At 38.6% G+C, this 26,780-nt stretch overlaps 1 protein-coding gene and 2 gene segments (V, D, J or C); all 3 read left to right on the top strand.

Moving 5' to 3' along the window:
• LOC131365118 (hemicentin-1-like) overlaps positions 1-26,780 on the top strand; it is a 153,804-nt gene that overhangs the window by 39,146 nt on the left and 87,878 nt on the right. The gene's annotated exons all lie outside the window — the stretch shown is intronic.
• Positions 4,028-4,500, top strand: LOC131365160 (Ig heavy chain V region 5A-like). The segment is given in 2 exon segments: positions 4,028-4,099; positions 4,193-4,500. Coding segments are annotated over 2 exon segments (351 nt in total).
• LOC131365152 (Ig heavy chain V region 5A-like) lies at positions 13,604-14,076 on the top strand. The segment is given in 2 exon segments: positions 13,604-13,675; positions 13,769-14,076. Coding segments are annotated over 2 exon segments (351 nt in total).

The raw sequence follows: 26,780 nt of genomic DNA on the forward strand, positions 1-26,780 counted from the left end.
AGATATGCCATGGAACACAGTCATGGGTAAACAGGGAGTAGAGCAGTGGGCTCAGCATGCAGCCTTGTGGGATGCCGGTGTTCAGGATGAGGGTTGAGGATATGTGATTACCCAACCTTACAGACTGAGGTCTATTTGTTAGGAATAAAAATATAATCATTTAATATCACAAGACAATATGTGAAATGTATTCAGTCACTTGTTCATCTTTAGGAAGTTTTATTTGGATCCAGAGTCCATCCCAGGAACACTGAGCGTACAACCTGGACATGTTACAAATTCACACACTCATTCACACCTAGGGGCAATTTTAATGAAGATCACTGATCTTGATCACTGTTGGGTGTAATGCATTACTTAGTAGCAGGAGCAAGTGGCTGTTTTGGAACTATTCCAAATGGAACTATTCCAATTACTTCTCTTTTTTGGCCCAGGTAGACAAGAACATTAACGTGAAATGTAAGCTATGTCCTGGTGAAAAAAACTATCGGCCCCTGTCAATACCACGAGTAATTTACTGAAGCACTTGACAAGGCAGCATCGACAAACACTTTTGAGTGATCCATGTTCATCGACAGTACAAATGTTAAGCAGGCAAAACTTGATTTTACATCAGGAGTGTAGAAAATGTCCAAAGGTGAGCTAAAAAAATGATTGCAGGCTACCAGTCAAGGTTTATAGGGATTTTAGGAAGTAATTAATAATTAAAGTTAAATTACTTATTGAGAAATTAAATTACTTTTCAGACAGACTAATTAGAAAAGCATTTTATATACAACACTGATGGTGTAATTAGTAATTAATAACTTTTTTGTAGTAACTTATCCAACACTGCTGCTGATTCAATTTCTCAAAGAAGATCAATTTAAACTTTTGAATAATAAAGTAGATGAAGTATAGAGAATAGTTTCACTGTTGAGTTGTTGATAGATATTAGATTTCAGCTTTGCCTTCTGTTCACTAGAGATTACAATTCTTCTTCAGAATTTAAAAACACCTGATCTAGAATCTTCTCAGCTATTTCTCTCTGGATTCATCAGTTAAAGCCTCTAGAGGGCAGACTATACCAGAATGAACATCATGTTCTATTGAACGGTTTGATTATAATGTTAAATGTAGTTCATACTGTTCAGAAAACACTGCAATATTTCACCATGTCAGAGTCAAATATGGAAGGAGTTATTCACTGTTATTTTAACACAGAAACCAGGACATTTGTAGACATGATAATAATTTCTGTGTTAATGCAATTCTCTACATTGCAGCATACATATGACTGATAAAGATAAAAAGAATTGTCTATCTAATTATTATTATTTTCATGTATTATGAATGAACTCTTGGAGCTGTGGGTCATCCCCCCAGTGTTATGCAGTGAATGGGCCATGCCTGTCATGCCAGTGGTTAAGAGGAACGGGGATGTGAGGATTTTCAGTGAATCCGGCTCTGTGAATATGCTCATATGAAGAGTGTGTTCTCTTCACATAAATTCAGAGACCTAAGAAAGTCTCTTAATGTTCCAAATTTTATAGATTTATAATCACAGATTAGAGACGTTCATGAGAAGGGGAGATTTTCATGTGTAGAGGAATCCATCTCATTCTGACCGATAAGGAGAGTCTCTATGCAAATTTCCTTCCCTGTTATATATTTAAGCAACGAAGACCAAGAGCTTTTACTTCTTCTGCTTCAACACACACCATGATCTCTACATCCCTACTGCTGCTGCTGCTGGCAGCCGTACACTGTAAGTGTTTTTACATTTGACATGTAATACAATTTTGGTTCCTTAAAGCTTTTTGCTTTTACATCATTAAAATAACTTTTCTTTAACAGGTGTTCACTGTGTTGAGCTGATCCAGACCGGATCCACAGTATTAACTCCTGGTCAGTCACTGACTCTGACCTGTAAAGTGTCTGGATATTCATTAACTGATAGCAGCTACTGTACACACTGGATACGACAACCTGCAGGAAAACCTCTGGAGTGGATTGGAGGTATATGTGGTAGCGGTAACACTTACTACAGTGAGAAACTGAAAAGCAGGTTTCAGTCTTCAAGAGACACGTCCAGCAGCACAGTGACATTAACAGGACAGAACATGCAGACTGAAGACACAGCTGTGTATTACTGCGCTCGTGAATATCACAGTGAGACAAATAAACAACGTCCCTGTACAAAAACTCCCAAGTACATTGAAACACTGCTAGCTCCCAACATTCTCCTTCATTAAAAAATATATAATAATGATAGTTCTGACTGCAGCACCGGAGCCTCATGAACAATTTAACAGTCAGTATCTGATTACAAACTGAATTGATTAGGCTCATGTTCATTTCACTCTGATGAACAGCTATCAATATCTGACATTCACTGTTTGTTGAATTCACTCCATCCACAAGATTTTTACATGAACATATCAAAACTGAGATTACACAGTAAATACAAACATCTCCATGCATAGGTGTTTTTTCACCTCCAAAATTCAAAATAAAATAATAAATGATTACAGACAAAAATGGAGAGACAAATGTTTAAAAATTCTTAACATTTGAACAGTTGTGCAAATTATGTTCCATTTTTTCTGACAATCCACCTGAAAAAGTTTACTCAACCTTTGGTCTTGAACTGTATACTGTATAATTAACCTGCACACACTTTAGAAATATTTGAACATTATACTTTTTGTTAAGATTTAAGGCCTGTGATGGTTGTTTTTTCTTTATTCACACAACATCTACCCAACATTTTGAGGTTTAAAGGACTGAAGGTGTGTCATAAATATGAGAACATGTTCTCCTGGGATTTACATCAAAGTCATAAACTCTAACTACAGCATTGTTATGAAGCTAAGACATTACAGCTCCATTATATCAGTGTCTCATTAAACCAGGCTGCTTCATCCACACAGTTTGATCAATTACATAGTAAATAAATAGTTACTAACTAACATTGTGAACGTGTATGTATTTACATTTGCAGGAAATGCCTCATGTCTTCTGAAAGCCTAAACACTTACATGCAAATCAAACCCCTTTATAAATGATTAGAGGTGTTCTCAGGAGAAGTGAGGTTCTGGGTTCAGGTTCTGCTCAAACCTTGTTCTTCATGCTGGTTAAGCCTGGAGAATCATTTTCAGTCCCCTGTAAGATCACTGGATATTCAGCCACTAGTTACTGTCCTAACTGGATACGACAATCATCAGGACAAGCTCTGAAATACTCCAGTAGTACTAATAAATTATATATATATGTGTGTGTGTGTGTGTGTGTGTGTGTATGCAATAAGTGTAACAATCATATTAGAATAATAGGAAATCCTGCATCCCTCATGACATTAAAAAAAAACAGTTTATTTATTGTTACATTAAATGTATACTAGCCTTGGAAAATACTTCAAGTGTTCTACATTGTCTAGTATAAATAAATCTGAGACTACATACTTCTCTTTAATGAAGTATGTTTCTCTTTTGCATGTCCATCAACCTTGAGTAAAATTCTAGCATTTCAAGTTTTTCTGATTGTGGTGCAGAAGCATCACAGGCATTTTATCATCCAATATCAGATTACATGCTGAACTGATTAGGATGATGTCCATTTCACTATAATTATATAACTATATTGTACCATATAAGAGTTTAGCCATAGACATAAGTGTGATAGATATTCTAATTTAAATCTTTATAGTTTATACTGTACTTTGTAGAAATCGATCCCATCCTATCACATTATATACAGTTTGAGAGCAAATAATGGATGGATGGATAAAAAAAAAAAAAGCATGAACATTGTGGGAAGAAGAAAATGTTCCAAATATAAAATCTTGTTTTGAGGTAGGTTTATGAAGAATTTTTCTCCCCACTATAAACCAACACAACCTCCATCAGATGAATCTCCTCCTCATGATTTAAATACATTTCAGATACATTCTCCTCCCATCATCAGCAGATAAACAAATCCAAGCGTCAGAGCTGGATCTCACTCTATTTATATGATGTGATGGTGTCTGTTAAACTTTGGAGAACAGAGAAGACTCCAGTACAAACAACACACACCATGTTCTCTACATCTCTACTGCTCCTGCTGGCAGCTGCTTCTTGTGAGTGCTTTATCAAATTCATTCATTTACTAGATGAAGAATAAAGGTGCAGCAGATATTATGTGAGATATCACCATGTGTTTTCCTCCACAGATGTACATGGTGAGGAACTGACTCAGCCTGCTTCCATGACAGTCCAGCCAGGCCAGAGTCTCTCCATCCACTGCAAGGTTTCATATTCAGTTACAAGCTATTATACAGCTTGGATCCGACAACCTGCAGGAAAAGCTCTGGAGTGGGTCTCACTTATGCGTTATGATGGAAACACTTACTACAGTGAGAAATTGAAAAGCAGGTTTCAGGTTTCCAGAGACACGTCCAGCAACACAGTGACATTAACAGGACAGAACATGCAGACTGAAGACACAGCTGTGTATTACTGCGCTCGGGAACCACAGTGAGACAAATCAACAACATCCCTGTACAAAAACTCCTCATCCAGTGTTCATTATAACAGAATGTCCACAATTCTCAATAATAATAATAATAATAATAATAATAATAATAATAATAATAATAATAATAATAATAATAAAAAGAAGAAGAAGAAGAAAAACAAATTACACAAATGACAACAAAGAGTTTAATTAAATACATTTTTAAAAATATTTACATTGCTCTAACATTGCTGTAAATTATAAGCATTATTATAATCAAATCACTAAGGCCTTTGTAGCAGGTATGGTTTGGGGCTGTTCAAACGTTCAAATGTTGAGGCTAAGGTGTAAAGCTTTTGGGTCATAAGGTAGGAATTTTCTTGTCCCCTTCTGCACCCAACTTTATAATTTTGTTGATGGTTTATCCGCAATGTTTTTTAGCGGTTCCTCCTCGTGTGGCTGTGAAAACGTGTAGCGTCACTACCGGCATCTGTCCGCCAGAGGGAGCCCTCGACCCAGTTTTGACACCACCCATGAGGAACACTTCCGGGGTTTGTGACTGCGTTTAAGCCAGTGATGGTAAAAACGATTCTTTTTAAAGACTCTGGTTTCGTCGAGTCACTCACTGAAATGAATCGAGTCAGTGATTCCTTTTGAGTCAGCGAGTCAGTGATTCTGTTATAGCCCTCGTTTCCTGTACAAACTCTAATCATGTTGGGAAATAGTGGTGGATTTTTTCACCCTATAGTAATTGAATGGTGGGATTAATGCAGGTGATTATACGCTATAATAATTTAATGAGTATAGTTATGTACTGTTGTGTTATGGTGTGTATGTAATAGTAAATGCAAGTTTTTAGAAAATCTTTGACTATTGCATGATGGGTAACCAACCGAACGTTCATGTTTGCCCCAGGGTGCGATGTGTTCTTGTTCCCCCACTGACAGGGGCAATAAACATGTCCCTGTGTAAATTAACAAGAATCAAGACTTACCACACCAGTGCAACAAAAATCCACAAACACACACAAACACACACACAAACACACACAAATACACACACACACACACAAATATAAAAATGAAAATCAGCAAATCAGAAAAATGTGCAAATCAGTTATGTTATCCAAAAATGTTAAATGTAAAAGTATTCAAATGGAATAAAAATGAGTATCTTAAATAATAAATAAAACAACCAAACTGAATAAAAATGCAAAAAGTATAACTATATACATAAAGTGCTTTGCCTATAAATTAGCATTTAAGAAGGTCAGCTCACGCACTTTGGAGGTGCTGAGACTAAACGTAAGATTCTCTATATGACCCGGCTCTGCGAGTCCACTGAGAATCAGCTGAATCAGTCTATGACCCGGCTCTGTGAGTCCACTGAGAATCAGCTGAATCAGTCTATGACCCGGCTCCACGAGTCCACTGAGAATCAGCTGAATCAGTCTATGACCCGGCTCCATGAGTCCACTGAGAATCAGCTGAATCAGTCTATGACCCGGCTCTGAGAGTCCACTGAGAATCAGCTGAATCAGTCTATGACCCGGCTCTGAGAGTCCACTGAGAATCAGCTGAATCAGTCTATGACCCGGCTCCACGAGTCCACTGAGAATCAGCAGACAAACTACATTTTACTGAGTAACTACTCCCCACATTACAAACACTTCAGCATTGACACCTAGATTGGCATTTAGCAAAAAAATAGTATAAAAGTTTACTTAAGGCATAGTTAAAAAGTAATATATAAAATATATATTATCTTGTTGAACTGGTTGAAATGATCTCTAGATAATCCACCCTAGGTACTGTAGCTCACATAGAAGAAAAATCTACATGGACAGAGACACTTGGGGACTATCACACCATCACAGATCTGCCATTTCATCTGTCAGCTTGTGACAGCAAAGAAATAGTGTCTATAATGACCTTAGAAACTACAATGACCTAATAGTTCCTCATGGGCCATTTATTGCTGTTGTAGAAAGGACATTAATCAGTTACAGTTACATTATTTACTGTTTAGTGTCACCAAAACGAGGATGGGTTCCCTTCTGAGCCTGGTTCCTCTCAAGGTTTCTTCCTTATTCCATCCCAGGGAGTTTTTCCTTGCCACCATCGCCACAGGCTTGCTCATTAGGTATAAAATAGGGATAAAATAGTTTAATAATTAAATTTAATGATTTTATTCTTATTTAGAGTTATTTAGTTATTTTTTTATTTTCATTTTACCCCTGCCCTTTCTCTGTTTTTCTTCTTTTGTAAAGCTGCTTTGAGACAATGTTCACTGTAAAAGGCGCTATACAAAATAAATTGAATTGAACTTTAGTCCTTTATTTTCATTTAGAGAAAGTATTATTAAAAATGATCTAAAGTAAAGTGGATAATTACGGCTTCTCCGATTCTAATAAATAACGAGAGTGAAACATTTAGTTGTTGCTTTTCTACACAGAACCTGATAATCATCCACTCATCTATACAGTGAGCAGCATGTGGTTGTGGATTGAACACCTCCATAGTGGTCATGGACACTCCCTATTCAAATAGAGTCGTGTATAAACAGCATGTTCTTGGCTGCTCTAGTTTCCAGTGAGCTCTGTGATAGATAACACTCCCATACACTTTAAATCTGGGTGAAGCAGAACTCAGAGAAGGATGATTTTAGGACAGTGTATTTTACTGATACTCATTTCATGTAAGTTTATGTTTTTAATGTGAGATTACTAGCATTATAATCATTATAACAAACATTACATAGTTCTATTTATTTCTTCCAGATTCTTATGGACAGTCCCTGACCTCCTCAGCTTCTGTGGTGAAGAGACCTGGAGAGTCGGTCACTCTGTCCTGTACTGTCTCTGGATTCTCAATGGGAAGCTACTACATGAACTGGATCTGTCAGAAACCAGGACAAGGACTGGAGTGGGTCGGATACATTGATGGTGGCACTGGCACTATATTCGCTCAATCACTGCAGGGCCACTGACACAAAAAAGACTTCAGAAACGTATACAGTCACATCCTCCTGAACTGTAAATATTCCCTCAGCAGGGACCTGCACCCCAGTGATATTTATTAGATATTTTAGTCTCAATAGTTGTCATTCAAAAATTCTCAAACCTTTTCTTATAATTATCTCTGACTAGTGATTTAGGCTGAAGACTTTTTTGTTCTTTCCTTTGCAGGTGAGCTCAAAATATATTCTAGTTACATTTGTTAAATTGTTTATTTATTTTTATTTTTTTAAGAACCTGTTTACACAATTTGATTAAAAATGTTTAAAGAAATGATGTACAATAGGAAGACTGCCATTATTACAGGAAAAAATATAGGAAAAAATACATAACCCATTCTGCATGCAAATTTCCCAATTCACAGGCAGATCTAAATACACTGAAGTACTGTACATGGAATCCTCTGTGTTTGGTTGTGTTCCGCAGAGAAATCATGAGCTTGTCCTGTCTGGCTATGCCCTCACTAGCTATGGAACAGTCTGGATCAAGCAAACTCCAGGAAAAGGCTTCGAGTGGATCGGGATCATATGGGGTGGTGGAAGCATAGACTATGGGGCTTCGTTTAAATCTCGTTTCAGCATTTTAACAACTTCAACAATGTTCATATTCTGGTTCCGGTGTATTAAATGACTCTGGGAATAAACTGCAGCTGGATTGGATGGATGGGATGGGATGGGATGGATAGATGGATAGATGGATTTTGCTGTCAGTGCAAAATACAGGTACATAGCAACGAAATACCGTTTAGCCTCTACCAGAAGTGCAAATAGTAGAAACTGTGCAAATGAACAACTGCAGATTAATATGTAAATATGTACATCAATAAATAAGACTATGTCAATATGTGCAAAGATATATATATATATATATATATATATATATATATATATATATATATATATATATATATATATATATATATATATATATATATATATATATATATATATATATATGTATATATCTTTGCACATAATGATATATACACTATATTGCCAAAAGTATTCGCTCACCTGCCTTGACTCGCATATGAACTTAAGTGACATCCCATTCCTAATCCATAGGGTTCAATATGACGTCGGTCCACCCTTTGCAGCTATAACAGCTTCAACTCTTCTGGGAAGGCTGTCCACAAGGTTTAGGAGTGTGTTCATGGGAATTTTTGACCATTCTTCCAGAAGCGCATTTGTGAGGTCACACACTGATGTTGGACGAGAAGGCCTGGCTCTCAGTCTCCGCTCTAATTCATCCCAAAGGTGTTCTATCGGGTTGAGGTCAGGACTCTGTGCAGGCCAGTCAAGTTCATCCACACCAAACTCTGTCATCCATGTCTTTATGGACCTTGCTTTGTGCACGGGTGCACAGTCATGTTGGAAGAGGAAGGGGCCAGCTCCAAACTGTTCCCACAAAGTTGGGAGCATGGAATTGTCCAAAATGTCTTGGTATGCTGAAGCATTCAGAGTTCCTTTCACTGGAACTAAGGGGCCAAGCCCAGCTCCTGAAAAACAACCCCACACCATAATCCCCCCTCCACCAAACTTTACACTTGGCACAATGCAGTCAGACAAGTACCGTTCTCCTGGCAACCGCCAAACCCAGACTCGTCCATCAGATTGCCAGATGGAGAAGCGCGATTCGTCACTTCAGAGAACGCGTCTCCACTGCTCTAGAGTCCAGTGGCGGCGTGCTTTACACCACTGCATCCGACGCTTTGCATTGCACTTGGTGATGTATGGCTTGGATGCAGCTGTTCGGCCATGGAAACCCATTCCATGAAGCTCTCTGCGCACTGTTCTTGAGCTAATCTGAAGGCCACATGAAGTTTGGAGGTCTGTAGCGATTGACTCTGCAGAAAATTGGCGACCTCTTCGCACTATGCGCCTCAGCATCCGCTGACCCTGCTCCGTCAGTTTACGTGGCCTACCACTTCGTGGCTGAGTTGCTGTCGTTCCCAAACACTTCCACGTTCTTATAATACAGCTGACAGTTGACTGTGGAATATTTACTGGCCTGTAGGCCAATTGCTCAATGTTGCCGATTCGGCCAATAACTGTGGTATCATCTGCATATCTGATGATGTTGGAGATATGCCATGGAACACAGTCATGGGTAAACAGGGAGTAGAGCAGTGGGCTCAGCATGCAGCCTTGTGGGATGCCGGTGTTCAGGATGAGGGTTGAGGATATGTGATTACCCAACCTTACAGACTGAGGTCTATTTGTTAGGAATAAAAATATAATCATTTAATATCACAAGACAATATGTGAAATGTATTCAGTCACTTGTTCATCTTTAGGAAGTTTTATTTGGATCCAGAGTCCATCCCAGGAACACTGAGCGTACAATCTGGACATGTTACAAATTCACACACTCATTCACACCTAGGGGCAATTTTAATGAAGATCACTGATCTTGATCACTGTTGGGTGTAATGCATTACTTAGTAGCAGGAGCAAGTGGCTGTTTTGGAACTATTCCAAATGGAACTATTCCAATTACTTCTCTTTTTTGGCCCAGGTAGACAAGAACATTAACGTGAAATGTAAGCTATGTCCTGGTGAAAAAAACTATCGGCCCCTGTCAATACCACGAGTAATTTACTGAAGCACTTGACAAGGCAGCATCGACAAACACTTTTGAGTGATCCATGTTCATCGACAGTACAAATGTTAAGCAGGCAAAACTTTATTTTACATCGGGAGTGTAGAAAATGTCCAAAGGTGAGCTAAAAAAAATGATTGCAGGCTACCAGTCAAGGTTTATAGGGATTTTAGGAAGTAATTAATAATTAAAGTTAAATTACTTATTGAGAAATTAAATTACTTTTCAGACAGACTAATTAGAAAAGCATTTTATATACAACACTGATGGTGTAATTAGTAATTAATAACTTTTTTGTAGTAACTTATCCAACACTGCTGCTGATTCAATTTCTCAAAGAAGATCAATTTAAACTTTTGAATAATAAAGTAGATGAAGTATAGAGAATAGTTTCACTGTTGAGTTGTTGATAGATATTAGATTTCAGCTTTGCCTTCTGTTCACTAGAGATTACAATTCTTCTTCAGAATTTAAAAACACCTGATCTAGAATCTTCTCAGCTATTTCTCTCTGGATTCATCAGTTAAAGCCTCTAGAGGGCAGACTATACCAGAATGAACATCATGTTCTATTGAACGGTTTGATTATAATGTTAAATGTAGTTCATACTGTTCAGAAAACACTGCAGTATTTCACCATGTCAGAGTCAAATATGGAAGGAGTTATTCACTGTTATTTTAACACAGAAACCAGGACATTTGTAGACATGATAATAATTTCTGTGTTAATGCAATTCTCTACATTGCAGCATACATATGACTGATAAAGATAAAAAGAATTGTCTATCTAATTATTATTATTTTCATGTATTATGAATGAACTCTTGGAGCTGTGGGTCATCCCCCCAGTGTTATGCAGTGAATGGGCCATGCCTGTCATGCCAGTGGTTAAGAGGAACGGGGATGTGAGGATTTTCAGTGAATCCGGCTCTGTGAATATGCTCATATGAAGAGTGTGTTCTCTTCACATAAATTCAGAGACCTAAGAAAGTCTCTTAATGTTCCAAATTTTATAGATTTATAATCACAGATTAGAGACGTTCATGAGAAGGGGAGATTTTCATGTGTAGAGGAATCCATCTCATTCTGACCGATAAGGAGAGTCTCTATGCAAATTTCCTTCCCTGTTATATATTTAAGCAACGAAGACCAAGAGCTTTTACTTCTTCTGCTTCAACACACACCATGATCTCTACATCCCTACTGCTGCTGCTGCTGGCAGCCGTACACTGTAAGTGTTTTTACATTTGACATGTAATACAATTTTGGTTCCTTAAAGCTTTTTGCTTTTACATCATTAAAATAACTTTTCTTTAACAGGTGTTCACTGTGTTGAGCTGATCCAGACCGGATCCACAGTATTAACTCCTGGTCAGTCACTGACTCTGACCTGTAAAGTGTCTGGATATTCATTAACTGATAGCAGCTACTGTACACACTGGATACGACAACCTGCAGGAAAACCTCTGGAGTGGATTGGAGGTATATGTGGTAGCGGTAACACTTACTACAGTGAGAAACTGAAAAGCAGGTTTCAGTCTTCAAGAGACACGTCCAGCAGCACAGTGACATTAACAGGACAGAACATGCAGACTGAAGACACAGCTGTGTATTACTGCGCTCGTGAATATCACAGTGAGACAAATAAACAACGTCCCTGTACAAAAACTCCCAAGTACATTGAAACACTGCTAGCTCCCAACATTCTCCTTCATTAAAAAATATATAATAATGATAGTTCTGACTGCAGCACCGGAGCCTCATGAACAATTTAACAGTCAGTATCTGATTACAAACTGAATTGATTAGGCTCATGTTCATTTCACTCTGATGAACAGCTATCAATATCTGACATTCACTGTTTGTTGAATTCACTCCATCCACAAGATTTTTACATGAACATATCAAAACTGAGATTACACAGTAAATACAAACATCTCCATGCATAGGTGTTTTTTCACCTCCAAAATTCAAAATAAAATAATAAATGATTACAGACAAAAATGGAGAGACAAATGTTTAAAAATTCTTAACATTTGAACAGTTGTGCAAATTATGTTCCATTTTTTCTGACAATCCACCTGAAAAAGTTTACTCAACCTTTGGTCTTGAACTGTATACTGTATAATTAACCTGCACACACTTTAGAAATATTTGAACATTATACTTTTTGTTAAGATTTAAGGCCTGTGATGGTTGTTTTTTCTTTATTCACACAACATCTACCCAACATTTTGAGGTTTAAAGGACTGAAGGTGTGTCATAAATATGAGAACATGTTCTCCTGGGATTTACATCAAAGTCATAAACTCTAACTACAGCATTGTTATGAAGCTAAGACATTACAGCTCCATTATATCAGTGTCTCATTAAACCAGGCTGCTTCATCCACACAGTTTGATCAATTACATAGTAAATAAATAGTTACTAACTAACATTGTGAACGTGTATGTATTTACATTTGCAGGAAATGCCTCATGTCTTCTGAAAGCCTAAACACTTACATGCAAATCAAACCCCTTTATAAATGATTAGAGGTGTTCTCAGGAGAAGTGAGGTTCTGGGTTCAGGTTCTGCTCAAACCTTGTTCTTCATGCTGGTTAAGCCTGGAGAATCATTTTCAGTCCCCTGTAAGATCACTGGATATTCAGCCACTAGTTACTGTCCTAACTGGATACGACAATCATCAGGACAAGCTCTGAAATACTCCAGTAGTACTAATAAATTATATATATATGTGTGTGTGTGTGTGTGTGTGTGTGTATGCAATAAGTGTAACAATCATATTAGAATAATAGGAAATCCTGCATCCCTCATGACATTAAAAAAAAACAGTTTATTTATTGTTACATTAAATGTATACTAGCCTTGGAAAATACTTCAAGTGTTCTACATTGTCTAGTATAAATAAATCTGAGACTACATACTTCTCTTTAATGAAGTATGTTTCTCTTTTGCATGTCCATCAACCTTGAGTAAAATTCTAGCATTTCAAGTTTTTCTGATTGTGGTGCAGAAGCATCACAGGCATTTTATCATCCAATATCAGATTACATGCTGAACTGATTAGGATGATGTCCATTTCACTATAATTATATAACTATATTGTACCATATAAGAGTTTAGCCATAGACATAAGTGTGATAGATATTCTAATTTAAATCTTTATAGTTTATACTGTACTTTGTAGAAATCGATCCCATCCTATCACATTATATACAGTTTGAGAGCAAATAATGGATGGATGGATAAAAAAAAAAAAAGCATGAACATTGTGGGAAGAAGAAAATGTTCCAAATATAAAATCTTGTTTTGAGGTAGGTTTATGAAGAATTTTTCTCCCCACTATAAACCAACACAACCTCCATCAGATGAATCTCCTCCTCATGATTTAAATACATTTCAGATACATTCTCCTCCCATCATCAGCAGATAAACAAATCCAAGCGTCAGAGCTGGATCTCACTCTATTTATATGATGTGATGGTGTCTGTTAAACTTTGGAGAACAGAGAAGACTCCAGTACAAACAACACACACCATGTTCTCTACATCTCTACTGCTCCTGCTGGCAGCTGCTTCTTGTGAGTGCTTTATCAAATTCATTCATTTACTAGATGAAGAATAAAGGTGCAGCAGATATTATGTGAGATATCACCATGTGTTTTCCTCCACAGATGTACATGGTGAGGAACTGACTCAGCCTGCTTCCATGACAGTCCAGCCAGGCCAGAGTCTCTCCATCCACTGCAAGGTTTCATATTCAGTTACAAGCTATTATACAGCTTGGATCCGACAACCTGCAGGAAAAGCTCTGGAGTGGGTCTCACTTATGCGTTATGATGGAAACACTTACTACAGTGAGAAATTGAAAAGCAGGTTTCAGGTTTCCAGAGACACGTCCAGCAACACAGTGACATTAACAGGACAGAACATGCAGACTGAAGACACAGCTGTGTATTACTGCGCTCGGGAACCACAGTGAGACAAATCAACAACATCCCTGTACAAAAACTCCTCATCCAGTGTTCATTATAACAGAATGTCCACAATTCTCAATAATAATAATAATAATAATAATAATAATAATAATAATAATAATAATAATAAAAAGAAGAAGAAGAAGAAAAACAAATTACACAAATGACAACAAAGAGTTTAATTAAATACATTTTTAAAAATATTTACATTGCTCTAACATTGCTGTAAATTATAAGCATTATTATAATCAAATCACTAAGGCCTTTGTAGCAGGTATGGTTTGGGGCTGTTCAAACGTTCAAATGTTGAGGCTAAGGTGTAAAGCTTTTGGGTCATAAGGTAGGAATTTTCTTGTCCCCTTCTGCACCCAACTTTATAATTTTGTTGATGGTTTATCCGCAATGTTTTTTAGCGGTTCCTCCTCGTGTGGCTGTGAAAACGTGTAGCGTCACTACCGGCATCTGTCCGCCAGAGGGAGCCCTCGACCCAGTTTTGACACCACCCATGAGGAACACTTCCGGGGTTTGTGACTGCGTTTAAGCCAGTGATGGTAAAAACGATTCTTTTTAAAGACTCTGGTTTCGTCGAGTCACTCACTGAAATGAATCGAGTCAGTGATTCCTTTTGAGTCAGCGAGTCAGTGATTCTGTTATAGCCCTCGTTTCCTGTACAAACTCTAATCATGTTGGGAAATAGTGGTGGATTTTTTCACCCTATAGTAATTGAATGGTGGGATTAATGCAGGTGATTATACGCTATAATAATTTAATGAGTATAGTTATGTACTGTTGTGTTATGGTGTGTATGTAATAGTAAATGCAAGTTTTTAGAAAATCTTTGACTATTGCATGATGGGTAACCAACCGAACGTTCATGTTTGCCCCAGGGTGCGATGTGTTCTTGTTCCCCCACTAACAGGGGCAATAAACATGTCCCTGTGTAAATTAACAAGAATCAAGACTTACCACACCAGTGCAACAAAAATCCACAAACACACACAAACACACACACAAACACACACAAATACACACACACACACACAAATATAAAAATGAAAATCAGCAAATCAGAAAAATGTGCAAATCAGTTATGTTATCCAAAAATGTTAAATGTAAAAGTATTCAAATGGAATAAAAATGAGTATCTTAAATAATAAATAAAACAACCAAACTGAATAAAAATGCAAAAAGTATAACTATATACATAAAGTGCTTTGCCTATAAATTAGCATTTAAGAAGGTCAGCTCACGCACTTTGGAGGTGCTGAGACTAAACGTAAGATTCTCTATATGACCCGGCTCTGCGAGTCCACTGAGAATCAGCTGAATCAGTCTATGACCCGGCTCTGTGAGTCCACTGAGAATCAGCTGAATCAGTCTATGACCCGGCTCCACGAGTCCACTGAGAATCAGCTGAATCAGTCTATGACCCGGCTCCATGAGTCCACTGAGAATCAGCTGAATCAGTCTATGACCCGGCTCTGAGAGTCCACTGAGAATCAGCTGAATCAGTCTATGACCCGGCTCTGAGAGTCCACTGAGAATCAGCTGAATCAGTCTATGACCCGGCTCCACGAGTCCACTGAGAATCAGCAGACAAACTACATTTTACTGAGTAACTACTCCCCACATTACAAACACTTCAGCATTGACACCTAGATTGGCATTTAGCAAAAAAATAGTATAAAAGTTTACTTAAGGCATAGTTAAAAAGTAATATATAAAATATATATTATCTTGTTGAACTGGTTGAAATGATCTCTAGATAATCCACCCTAGGTACTGTAGCTCACATAGAAGAAAAATCTACATGGACAGAGACACTTGGGGACTATCACACCATCACAGATCTGCCATTTCATCTGTCAGCTTGTGACAGCAAAGAAATAGTGTCTATAATGACCTTAGAAACTACAATGACCTAATAGTTCCTCATGGGCCATTTATTGCTGTTGTAGAAAGGACATTAATCAGTTACAGTTACATTATTTACTGTTTAGTGTCACCAAAATGAGGATGGGTTCCCTTCTGAGCCTGGTTCCTCTCAAGGTTTCTTCCTTATTCCATCCCAGGGAGTTTTTCCTTGCCACCATCGCCACAGGCTTGCTCATTAGGTATAAAATAGGGATAAAATAGTTTAATAATTAAATTTAATGATTTTATTCTTATTTAGAGTTATTTAGTTATTTTTTATTTTCATTTTACCCCTGCCCTTTCTCTGTTTTTCTTCTTTTGTAAAGCTGCTTTGAGACAATGTTCACTGTAAAAGGCGCTATACAAAATAAATTGAATTGAATTGAACTTTAGTCCTTTATTTTCATTTAGAGAAAGTATTATTAAAAATGATCTAAAGTACAGTGGATAATTACAGGCTTCTCCGATTCTAATAAATAGTGAGAGTGAAACATTAGATGTTGCTTTTCTACACAGAACCTTATAATCATCCACTCATCTATACAGTGAGCAGCATGTGGTTGTGGATTGAACACCTCCATAGTGGTCATGGACACTCCCTATTCAAATAGAGTCGTGTATAAACAGCATGTTCTTGGCTGCTCTAGTTTCCAGTGAGCTCTGTGATAGATAACACTCCCATACACTTTAAATCTGGGTGAAGCAGAACTCAGAGAAGGATGATTTAGGACAGTGTATTTTACTGATACTCATTTCATGTAAGTTTATGTTTTTAATGTGATGATTACTAGCATTAAAATCATTATAACAAACATTACATAGTTCTATTTATTTCTTCCAGATTCTTATGGACAGTCCCTGACCTCCTCAGCTTCTGTGGTGAAGAGACCTGGAGAGTTGGTCACTCTGTCCTGTACTGTCTCTGGATTCTCAATGGGAAGCTACTACATGAACTGGATCTGTCAGAAACCAGGACAAGGACTGGAGTGGGTCGGATACATTGATGGTGGCACGGGCACTGCATTCGCTCAGTCACTGCAGGGCCACTGACACAAAAAAGACTTCAGAAACGTATACAGTCACATCCTCCTGAACTGTAAATATTCCCTCAGCAGGGACCTGCACCCCAGTGATATTTATTAGATATTTTAATTCTCAATTTTTCTCATCTTTTCTCAAACTTAACTAAGTCTCAATAGTTGTCATTCAAAAATTCTCAAACCTTTTCTTATAATTATCTCTGACTAGTGATTTAGGCTGAAGACTTTTTTGTTCTTTCCTTTGCAGGTGAGCTAAAAATATATTCTAGTTACATTTGTGAAATTGTTTATTTTTATTTTTTTAAGAACCTGTTTACACAATTTGATTAAAAATGTTTAAAGAAATGATGTATAATAGGAAGACTGCCATTATTACAGGAAAAAATATAGGAAAAAATACATAACCCATTCTGCATGCAAATTTCCCAATTCACAGGCAGATCTAAATACACTGAAGTACTGTACATGGAATCCTCTGTGTTTGGTTGTGTTCCGCAGAGAAATCATGAGCTTGTCCTGTCTGGCTATGCCCTCACTAGCTATGGAACAGTCTGGATCAAGCAAACTCCAGGAAAAGGCTTCGAGTGGATCGGGATCATATGGGGTGGTGGAAGCATAGACTATGGAACTTCCTTTAAAACTCGTTTCAGCATCTCCAGAGACACGAGCAACAATGTGCTTTACTTAGATATCAGCAGCCTGGTGTCAGAGGACACGGCTGTTTACTACTGTGCAAAGACAGACACAGCTGTACAGCTCAGTGCTAGAGGTGTACAAAAACATCAACATCAATATCAATATCAATATCAATATCAATATCAATATTTAAAAAAAATGCGAGGCTGATCAAATTAACAAGTAATACTGTAACATCGCGAGTGCCTGCTTAGGCAAATCTACGGTTGCTGGCGTGCCTCTTTATAGTGCTCAGCCCAGCACAGGCAATTAGGGCTGATGCACGGCACCTGTGCACGCTGTTATATAAGCCTCAGGTGGTCACTCACTCGGCGTGCGGACACAGAATCTGTCAGGTATCGGAGGCAGTAGGCGCCGAGAGGTAATTTGGTAATTAGAGTTACACCCTTCTAAAGTCGTTGCTAGCGATATTTAATAATCTAAAGAACATATAGAAAGTTATTTACTGGTGTGGCAGGCTGAGAATCAGCCCACTGCCACTTCCTATTTATCAAGCCAGACCCCTACTCGGTGAGGGAACTGCTTAAACGGCCAAAGCTTGCCGTGACGAGCAGGCTCTCCCCCTCGCCTTGTGGCGTGTGTGTGTGTGCACTGTCTGACGCCTTCCCAACCCACCTTTATTACACCAATCCCCGGTTAGCTTATATGGCCCGATAGCGTAGCGCGTTGGGAGGTCCAGTGTGGCGTTAAACCTCCTTGGTTCGCGTCCCGCTTCGGAGAGTTTCTTAGGTTTGTAATTTTGTTTGCCTGTTTCTGCTCATTATTCTGCCTGGCTCCCTGATTGAATTTTCCATTTAGTACAGCTGCTTCCTCAGCTCCAGTCACTGTGGCTCTTCGGGTGCAGTAATAAACCGCAGTGTCCTCTGTCCTCAGACTCTTGGCCTCTAAGTACTGTGTACTTGCTGAGACGTCTTCTGTTAAGGTGAGCTGGTTCTTCACAGACTCTGCATATATTGCTTGATTATTGCCTGTATCCATCTGGCCAAGCCATTCCAGAGCTTTCCCTGGATTCTGTCATATCCAGTGTATGTAGTTGCTTGTCATTGAATATCCACTTATCTTACAAGAGATCTTCACAGTTTCTCCAGGTCTCTTTACCACAGCAGGAGACTGGTCCAGTCTGATCTCATGACTGCTGACACCTAGCAGATAAAACATAACAATCAAAGGTCATCATCAACACAGTCAAGATATTCTGAGGGTAGAAATATACAGTAAAGAAGTCTCAGGTACCTTTGGTTAACATTATAACAAAGATGTAGTAGTGAGTGACCCTCAGCCCCATCATCAAGCTCTTTGATTCAGTCGTGTGAAACAAACTTTTGGTGAACAAGAGGCTGATTTTTATATAACAGGATGAATTTACAAAAACATCCTTCAGCTGTTAAATTTCACAGTTTCATGAATCCTTATTGAAAACAAGTGTGCTGCTGCCCCCTACAGATGATTTTTAATTCCAGGAGTTTGTAGTAGAGATGCTGCAGAGAACAGGTACATATCGTATTCATAGAAGGTGCTCTCTAGTGACATTTGTTTTGGGGTCATTTTAGCGTGGGTCAGCTTGCGGACTTATGCCGAGTTCACACTGCACGATTTTCAAAGACAGGTCCAGATATTTAGCATGCCAAATATTTTACGGAAATCAGAGATTCTCTCTTTGGTAATTCACATGCGCGATTGTCACTCGTGTGCACAAGCGCCGATTTGCCTCCAATTTCAGGCATTAAGTTTATATATATATATATATACATACACACTATATTGCCAAAAGTATTCGCTCACCTGCCTTGACTCGCATATGAACTTAAGTGACATCCCATTCCTAATTCATAGGGTTCAATATGACGTCGGTCCACCCTTTGCAGCTATAACAGCTTCAACTCTTCTGGGAAGGCTGTCCACAAGGTTTAGGAGTGTGTTCATGGGAATTTTTGACCATTCTTCCAGAAACGCATTTGTGAGGTCACACACTGATGTTGGACGAGAAGGCCTGGCTCTCGGTCTCCTCTCTAATTCATCCCAAAGGTGTTCTATCGGGTTGAGGTCAGGACTCTGTGCAGGCCAGTCAAGTTCATCCACACCAGACTCTGTCATCCATGTCTTTATGGACCTTGCTTTGTGCACTGGTGCACAGTCATGTTGGAAGAGGAAGGGGCCAGCTCCAAACTGTTCCCACAAAGTTGGGAGCATGAAATTGTCCAAAATGTCTTGGTATGCTGAAGCATTCAGAGTTCCTTTCACTGGAACTAAGGGGCCAAGCCCAGCTCCTGAAAAACAACCCCACACCATAATCCCCCCTCCACCAAACTTTACACTTGGCACAGTGCAGTCAGACAAGTACCGTTCTCCTGGCAACCGCCAAACCCAGACTCGTCCATCAGATTGCCAGATGGAGAAGCGCGATTCGTCACTCCAGAGAACGCGTCTCCACTGCTCTAGAGTCCAGTGGCGGCGTGCTTTACACCACTGCATCCGACGCTTTGCATTGCACTTGGTGATGTATGGCTTGGATGCAGCTGCTCGGCCATGGAAACCTATTCCATGAAGCTCTCTACGCACTGTTCTTCAGCTAATCTGAAGGCCACATGAAGTTTGGAGGTCTGTAGCGATTGACTCTGCAGAAAGTTGGCGACCTCTTCGCACTATGCGCCTCAGCATCCGCTGACCCCGCTCCGTCAGTTTACGTGGCCTACCACTTCGTGGCTGAGTTGCTGTCGTTCCCAAACACTTCCACGTTCTTATAATACAGCTGACAGTTGACTGTGGAATATTTAGGAGCGAGGAAATTTCACGACTGGATTTGTTGCACAGGTGGCATCCTATCACAGTTCCACACTGGAATTCACTGAGCTCCTGAGAGCGACCCATTCTTTCACAAATGTTTGTAAAAACAGTCTGCATGCCTAGGTGCTTGATTTTATACACCTGTGGCCATGGAAGTGACTGGAACACCTGATTCTGATTATTTGGATGGGTGAGCAAATACTTTTGGCAATATAGTGTATGTCCTGGTGAAAAAAAACAATCGGCCCCTGCCAATACCACGAGTAATTTACTGAAGCACTTGACAAGGCAGCATCGACAAACACTTTTGAGTGATCCATGTTCATCGACAGTACAAATGTTAAGCAGGCAAAACTTGATTTTACATCAGGAGTGTAGAAAATGTCCAAAGGTGAGCTAAAAAAAAATGATTGCAGGCTTCCAGTCAAGGTTTATAGGAATTTTAGGAAGTAATTAATAATGAGTTAAATTACTTATTGAATAATGAAATTACTTTTCAAACAGAGTAATTAGAAACGCATTTTAAATACAGCATTGATGGTGTAATTAGTAATTAATAACTGTTTTTGAAGTAACTTACCTAACACTGCTGCTGATTCAATTTCTCAAAGAAGATCAATTTAAACTTTTGAATAATAAAGAAGAAGAAGTATAGAGAATAGTTTCACTGTTGAGTTGTTGATAGATATTAGATTTCAGCTTTGTCTTCTGTTCACTAGAGATTACAATTCTTCTTCAGAATTTAAAAACACCCGATCTAGAATCTTCTCAGCTATTTCTCTTTGGATTCATCAGTTAAAGCCTCTAGAGGGCAGACTATACCAGAATGAACATCATGTTCTATTGAACGGTTTGATTATAATGTTAAATATAGTTCATACTGTTCAGAAAACACTGCAGTATTTCACCAAGTCAGAGTCAAATATGGAAGCAGTTATTCACATTGTTATTTTAACAGAGAAACCAGGAAATTTGTAGACATGAGAATAATTTCTGTGTTAATGTAATTCTCTACATTGCAGCATACATATGACTGATAATGATATAAAGAATTGTCTATCTAATTATTATTATTTTCATGTATTATGAATCAACTCTTGGAGCTGGGGGTCATCCCCCCAGTGTTATGCAGTGAATGGGCCATGCCTGTCATGCCAGTGGTTAAGAGGAACGAGGATTTGCAGTGAATCCAGCTCTGTGAATATGTTCATATTAAGAGTGTGTTCTCTTCACATAAATTCAGAGACCTAAGAAAGTCTCTTAATGTTCCAAATTTTATAGATTTATAATCACAGATTAGAGACGTTCATGAGAAGGGGAGATTTTCATGTGTAGAGGAATCCATCCCATTCTGACCCATAAGGAGTGTCTCTATGCAAATGTCCTTCCCTGTTATATATTTAAGCAACAAAGACCAAGAGCTTTTACTTCTTCTGCTTCAACACACACCATGATCTCTACATCCCTACTGCTGCTGCTGCTGGCAGCCGTACACTGTAAGTGTTTTTACATTTGACTTTTAATACAATTTTGGTTCCTTAAAGCTTTTCACGTTTACATCATTAAAATAACTTTTCTTTAACAGGTGTTCACTGTGTTGAGCTGATCCAGACCGGATCCACAGTATTAACTCCTGGTCAGTCACTGACTCTGACCTGTAAAGTGTCTGGATATTCATTAACTGATAGCAGCTACTGTACACACTGGATACGACAACCTGCAGGAAAAACTCTGGAGTGGATCGGACGTATATGTGGTAGCGGTGGCACTGTCTACAGTGAGAAACTGAAAAGCAGGTTTCAGATTTCCAGAGACACGTCCAGCAGCACAGTGACATTAACCGGGCAGAACATGCAGACTGAAGACACAGCTGTGTATTACTGCGCTCGTGAACCACAGTGAGACAAATAAACAACATCCCTGTACAAAAACTCCAAGTACACTGAAACAGTGCTAGCTCCCAACATCCTCCTTCATTAAAAAATAAATAATAATGATAACAATTCTGATTGCAGCACCAGAGCATCATGGGCAATTTAACAGTCAGTATCTGATTACAAACTGAATTGATTAGGCTCATGTTCATTTCACTCTGATGAACAGATATCAATATCTGACATTCACTGTTTGTTTGTTGAATTCACTCCATCCACAAGATTTTTACATGAACATATCGAAACTGAGATTACACAGTAAATACAAACATCTCCATGCATAGGTGTTTTTTCACCTCCAAAATTCAAAATAAAATAATAAATGATTACAGACAAAAATGGAGAGACAAATGTTTAAAAATTCTAAACATTTGAACAGTTGTGCAAATTATGTTCCATTTTTACTGACAATCCACCTGAAAAAGTTTACTCAACCTTTGGTCTTGAACTGTATATTGTATATTTAACCTGCACACACATTAGAAATGTCTGAACATTATACTTTTCTTTAAGCTTTAAGGCCTGTGTTGGTCGCTCTTTCTTTATTCACACAACATCTAACTAACAGTTTGAGGTTTAAAGGACTGAGGGTGTGTCATAAATATGAGAACATGTTCTCCTGGGATTTACATCAAAGTCATAAACTCTAACTACAGCATTGTTATGAAGCTAAGACATTACAGCTCCATTATATCAGTGTCTCATTAAACCAGGCTGCTTCATCCACACAGCTTGATCAATTACATATTAAATAAATAGTTACTAACTAATATATTGTGAAAGTGTATGTTTTTACATGTGCAGGAAATGCCTCATGTCTTCTGAAAGCCTAAACACTGTCATGCAAATCAAACCCCTTTATAAATGATTAGAGGTGTTCTCAGGAGAAGTGAGGTTCTGGGTTCAGGTTCTGCTCAAACCATGTTCTTTACACTTCTACTCCTGCTGTTAACAGCTACATCTGGTAAGTGTGTGGAGAATTTTGGAGAGATGCAGATCATTGTGTACATTTTTCCTGTTGATTAAATGCACCTGAATAATTGCATGATTGTTGTTCACAGGTATTAAATGTATTGAACTCGTTCAGCCTGCAGTCATGCTGGTTAAGCCTGGAGAATCATTTTCAGTCCCCTGTAAGATCACTGGATACTCAGCCACTAGTTCCTGTACTAACTGGATACGACATTTATCAGGACAAGCTCTGGAATGGATCGGCTGGTACTGCAGCTCAAGTGATACTGGTAGCCGAGATTCACTAAAGAACAAGATCCGTTTCTCAGCTGATGCCTCCAGCAACACTGTGACTTTACATGGGGAAAACTTTCAGACAGAGGACACAGCTGTGTATTACTGCGCACGAAAGACACAGTCATTCAGATTACTGCTGCAGCTGTACAAAATCCAGAGTCGTGCTGTGTTGAAGTTCTGTATATTCAAGCAACAAACACTACCAGTCCTAAACAAGTGATATCTTCATGACATACTACTTAACTTACAAAAATCCAAACAAATTTAAGTTTATACTTTATTTATTTTTACATTATGATCTTCATCTGGTCACATTTTGACATTGTCTAGTTAAAAAAAAAATCTGAAAATTACACATTCCTTTCTTGTAGTATTTTTCACTTTTCATTACATCTCTACTGTTCCTGCTGGCAGCTGCTTCTTGTGAGTGCTTTATCAAATTCATTCATTTACTAGATAAAGAATAAAGGTGCAGCAGATATTGTGTGAGATATCACCATGTGTTTTCCTCCACAGATGTACATGGTGAGGAACTGACTCAGCCTGCTTCCATGACAGTCCAGCCAGGCCAGAGTCTCTCCATCCACTGCAAGGTTTCATATTCAGTTACGGGCAGTCACACAGCTTGGATCCGACAACCTGCAGGAAAAGCTCTGGAGTGGATTGGACTCATCTATTCTAATGGGAATGCAGGTTACAGTGACAAACTGAAAAATAAGTTCAGCATCTCCAGAGACACTTCTACTAACACAATAACAATTGGAGGACAGAACATGCAGACTGAAGACACAGCTGTGTATTACTGCGCTCGTGATCCACACCGTGACACAGTAAGCTGCAGTGCTGCAAAAAAACCTCATCACTATTCACTTCTTTAATTAATTAATAACTACATTTTACTGAGTAACTAATGCACCCATTCCATATACACCCAGACTGGCATTTATCAAAAAATAATACAAAAGTTCACTTCAATTTATGTCAAGAAGCTTTTACTGTCATTTCAACCATATATATCTGACGCATTACACAGTGAAATGAAACAACATTTCTCCATGGTGCTACATAAAACAGCATAGAGCAACTTGGGACACGGCAGAGCTAAGGACCTAAAGTAACTTGTCCTAGCCACATGAAGTGCATCGTGTGCAACCTAGTGCAAATAGTGCAAGACAAAAGACAGTGCAAACAGGAGGGTGAAAAGTGAATGTGAGGGGTGTGTGATTTCATCTACAATGCTGATGGCTTTGCAAATGCAGCATGTGGTTTAAATGTCCATGATAGAGGGGAGAGAGACTCCAGTGATCATTGTTCTGCACCTCAAACCAAGGACAGAACTCATTCAGTGCATCTGGGTGGAAGGCGTCACTGTCACAGGCAAACAAAGTTTTCTTGTAGTTCATCATCACCTAGATGCCCTGCCACATGAGCTGGGGGTCTCCTCTCCCCTGGAAGTGGCTGTGGATTTTCTAAAAGCTTTGCTTCTCTGATGGCTCAGGACAGTTTGGTTCTTGCTGTTCTTAAGGCCATCTTGTCCCCTATTCTGAAGGCAGAGTCTCTAAACTTGTATCATAAGGTAGTTTCATAGCAGTTATGCTTCTACCTACATAGAAATATCATTCATGAAGTGTTTCAGTCAGGACTGAGGCCTCATAATGGCAAAAAGATAGCACTGGTTAAAGTGGTAAATTACCTACTACTGGCCTCTGATCAGGGTTGTGTTTCCTTCCTGGTTTTACTTAACCTAGTGCAGCTTTTGACACCACTGATCATACAATTCTACTTGATAGGCTACAATACATGTTGTTGGTGTTTAGGGGACAGCCCTTTTCTTGCTTAGGTCTTATTTGACTGATTGTTATAAGTTTGTAGATCTAAATAATGACTTCTCAGTGCATACTATTGTTATGTTATGTTACAACTGAACTGGGCTAATTTAGATGGGGCCCACGTGGAACCCATGGACAAACCCATCTAGGGCCCATGTTTCAGAATTTGAATGTTTAGATTCAAGATTCAAGATTCAAGAAGCTTTATTGTCATTTCAACCACATATACCCGATGCAGTACATAGTGAAATGAAACAACATTTCTCCAGGACCTGGTGCTACATAAACATACAACAACAAAGAGTACAACACAAAAAAACACCACAGAGCTAGGACAGTTTGTCTTAGCCACGTAAAGTGCACAGTGTGCAGCTAGGTGCAAACAGAGCATAGACAAGACAGTGCAAAAGACAATAAATACAAGAAAGACAACACAAAAAACACAGGACACTTAGCGCTGAAAAAGAAAGAAAAGAACATGTGTAATGGAATGTAAGTGAAATAAAATAAGATAAAATGAAATGATGTAAAAAAATATTGTGCAAGAATACAACAGCAGTGGTTGAGGTAGTGCAAATAGAAATAAACATAAATATAACTATAGCAGCAGATGACAGGTTGAGGTAGTGCAATAAGTAACGAACAATATAAATTATGTGTGTGTGTGTGCGTCCACACAGTCAAGAGAGAGAGAGAGTGTGTGAGAGAGACAGAGAGTTGTATACAGTTCAGTCCTGAGTGAATGTGTGTGTGTGTGTGAGAGAGAGAGAGAGAGAGAGAGAGAGAGAGAGAGAGTGTAGAACAGTTCAGTCCTGGGTGTTGAGAAGCCTGATGGCTTGAGGAAAGAAACTGTTATATAGTCTGGTTGTGAGGGCCCGAATGCTCCGGTACCTCTTTCCAGATGGCAGGAGGGTGAAGAGTGTGTGTGAGGGGTGTGTGGGGTCAGCCACAATGCTGTTAGCTTTGCAAGCCCTTTTCAAGCCCATATGGTGCCCACATGGGCCCCACCTTGCAATGTTGGCTGGGATGGAGGTCAAACAACCAAAATATTTTGATTGTCTCTGACTTGCATGTTACAACTTGCTGACTTTTACTACATGTGGATTGTTGTGAACATTTTCAGGACATTCATACTGATGAAATGTCAGAGAAGTGATGAGAAGTGAATTAATGATTATTAATTCACTTCTCAAAATATGCCGTATTTTCATTTATGTGAAAAAGAAACTACACCCTCTTGAATTCTATGGTTATACATATTAAG

Source organism: Hemibagrus wyckioides, linkage group LG02 (assembly GCF_019097595.1).
Source record: "Hemibagrus wyckioides isolate EC202008001 linkage group LG02, SWU_Hwy_1.0, whole genome shotgun sequence".
Taxonomy (NCBI): Eukaryota; Metazoa; Chordata; class Actinopteri; order Siluriformes; family Bagridae; genus Hemibagrus; species Hemibagrus wyckioides.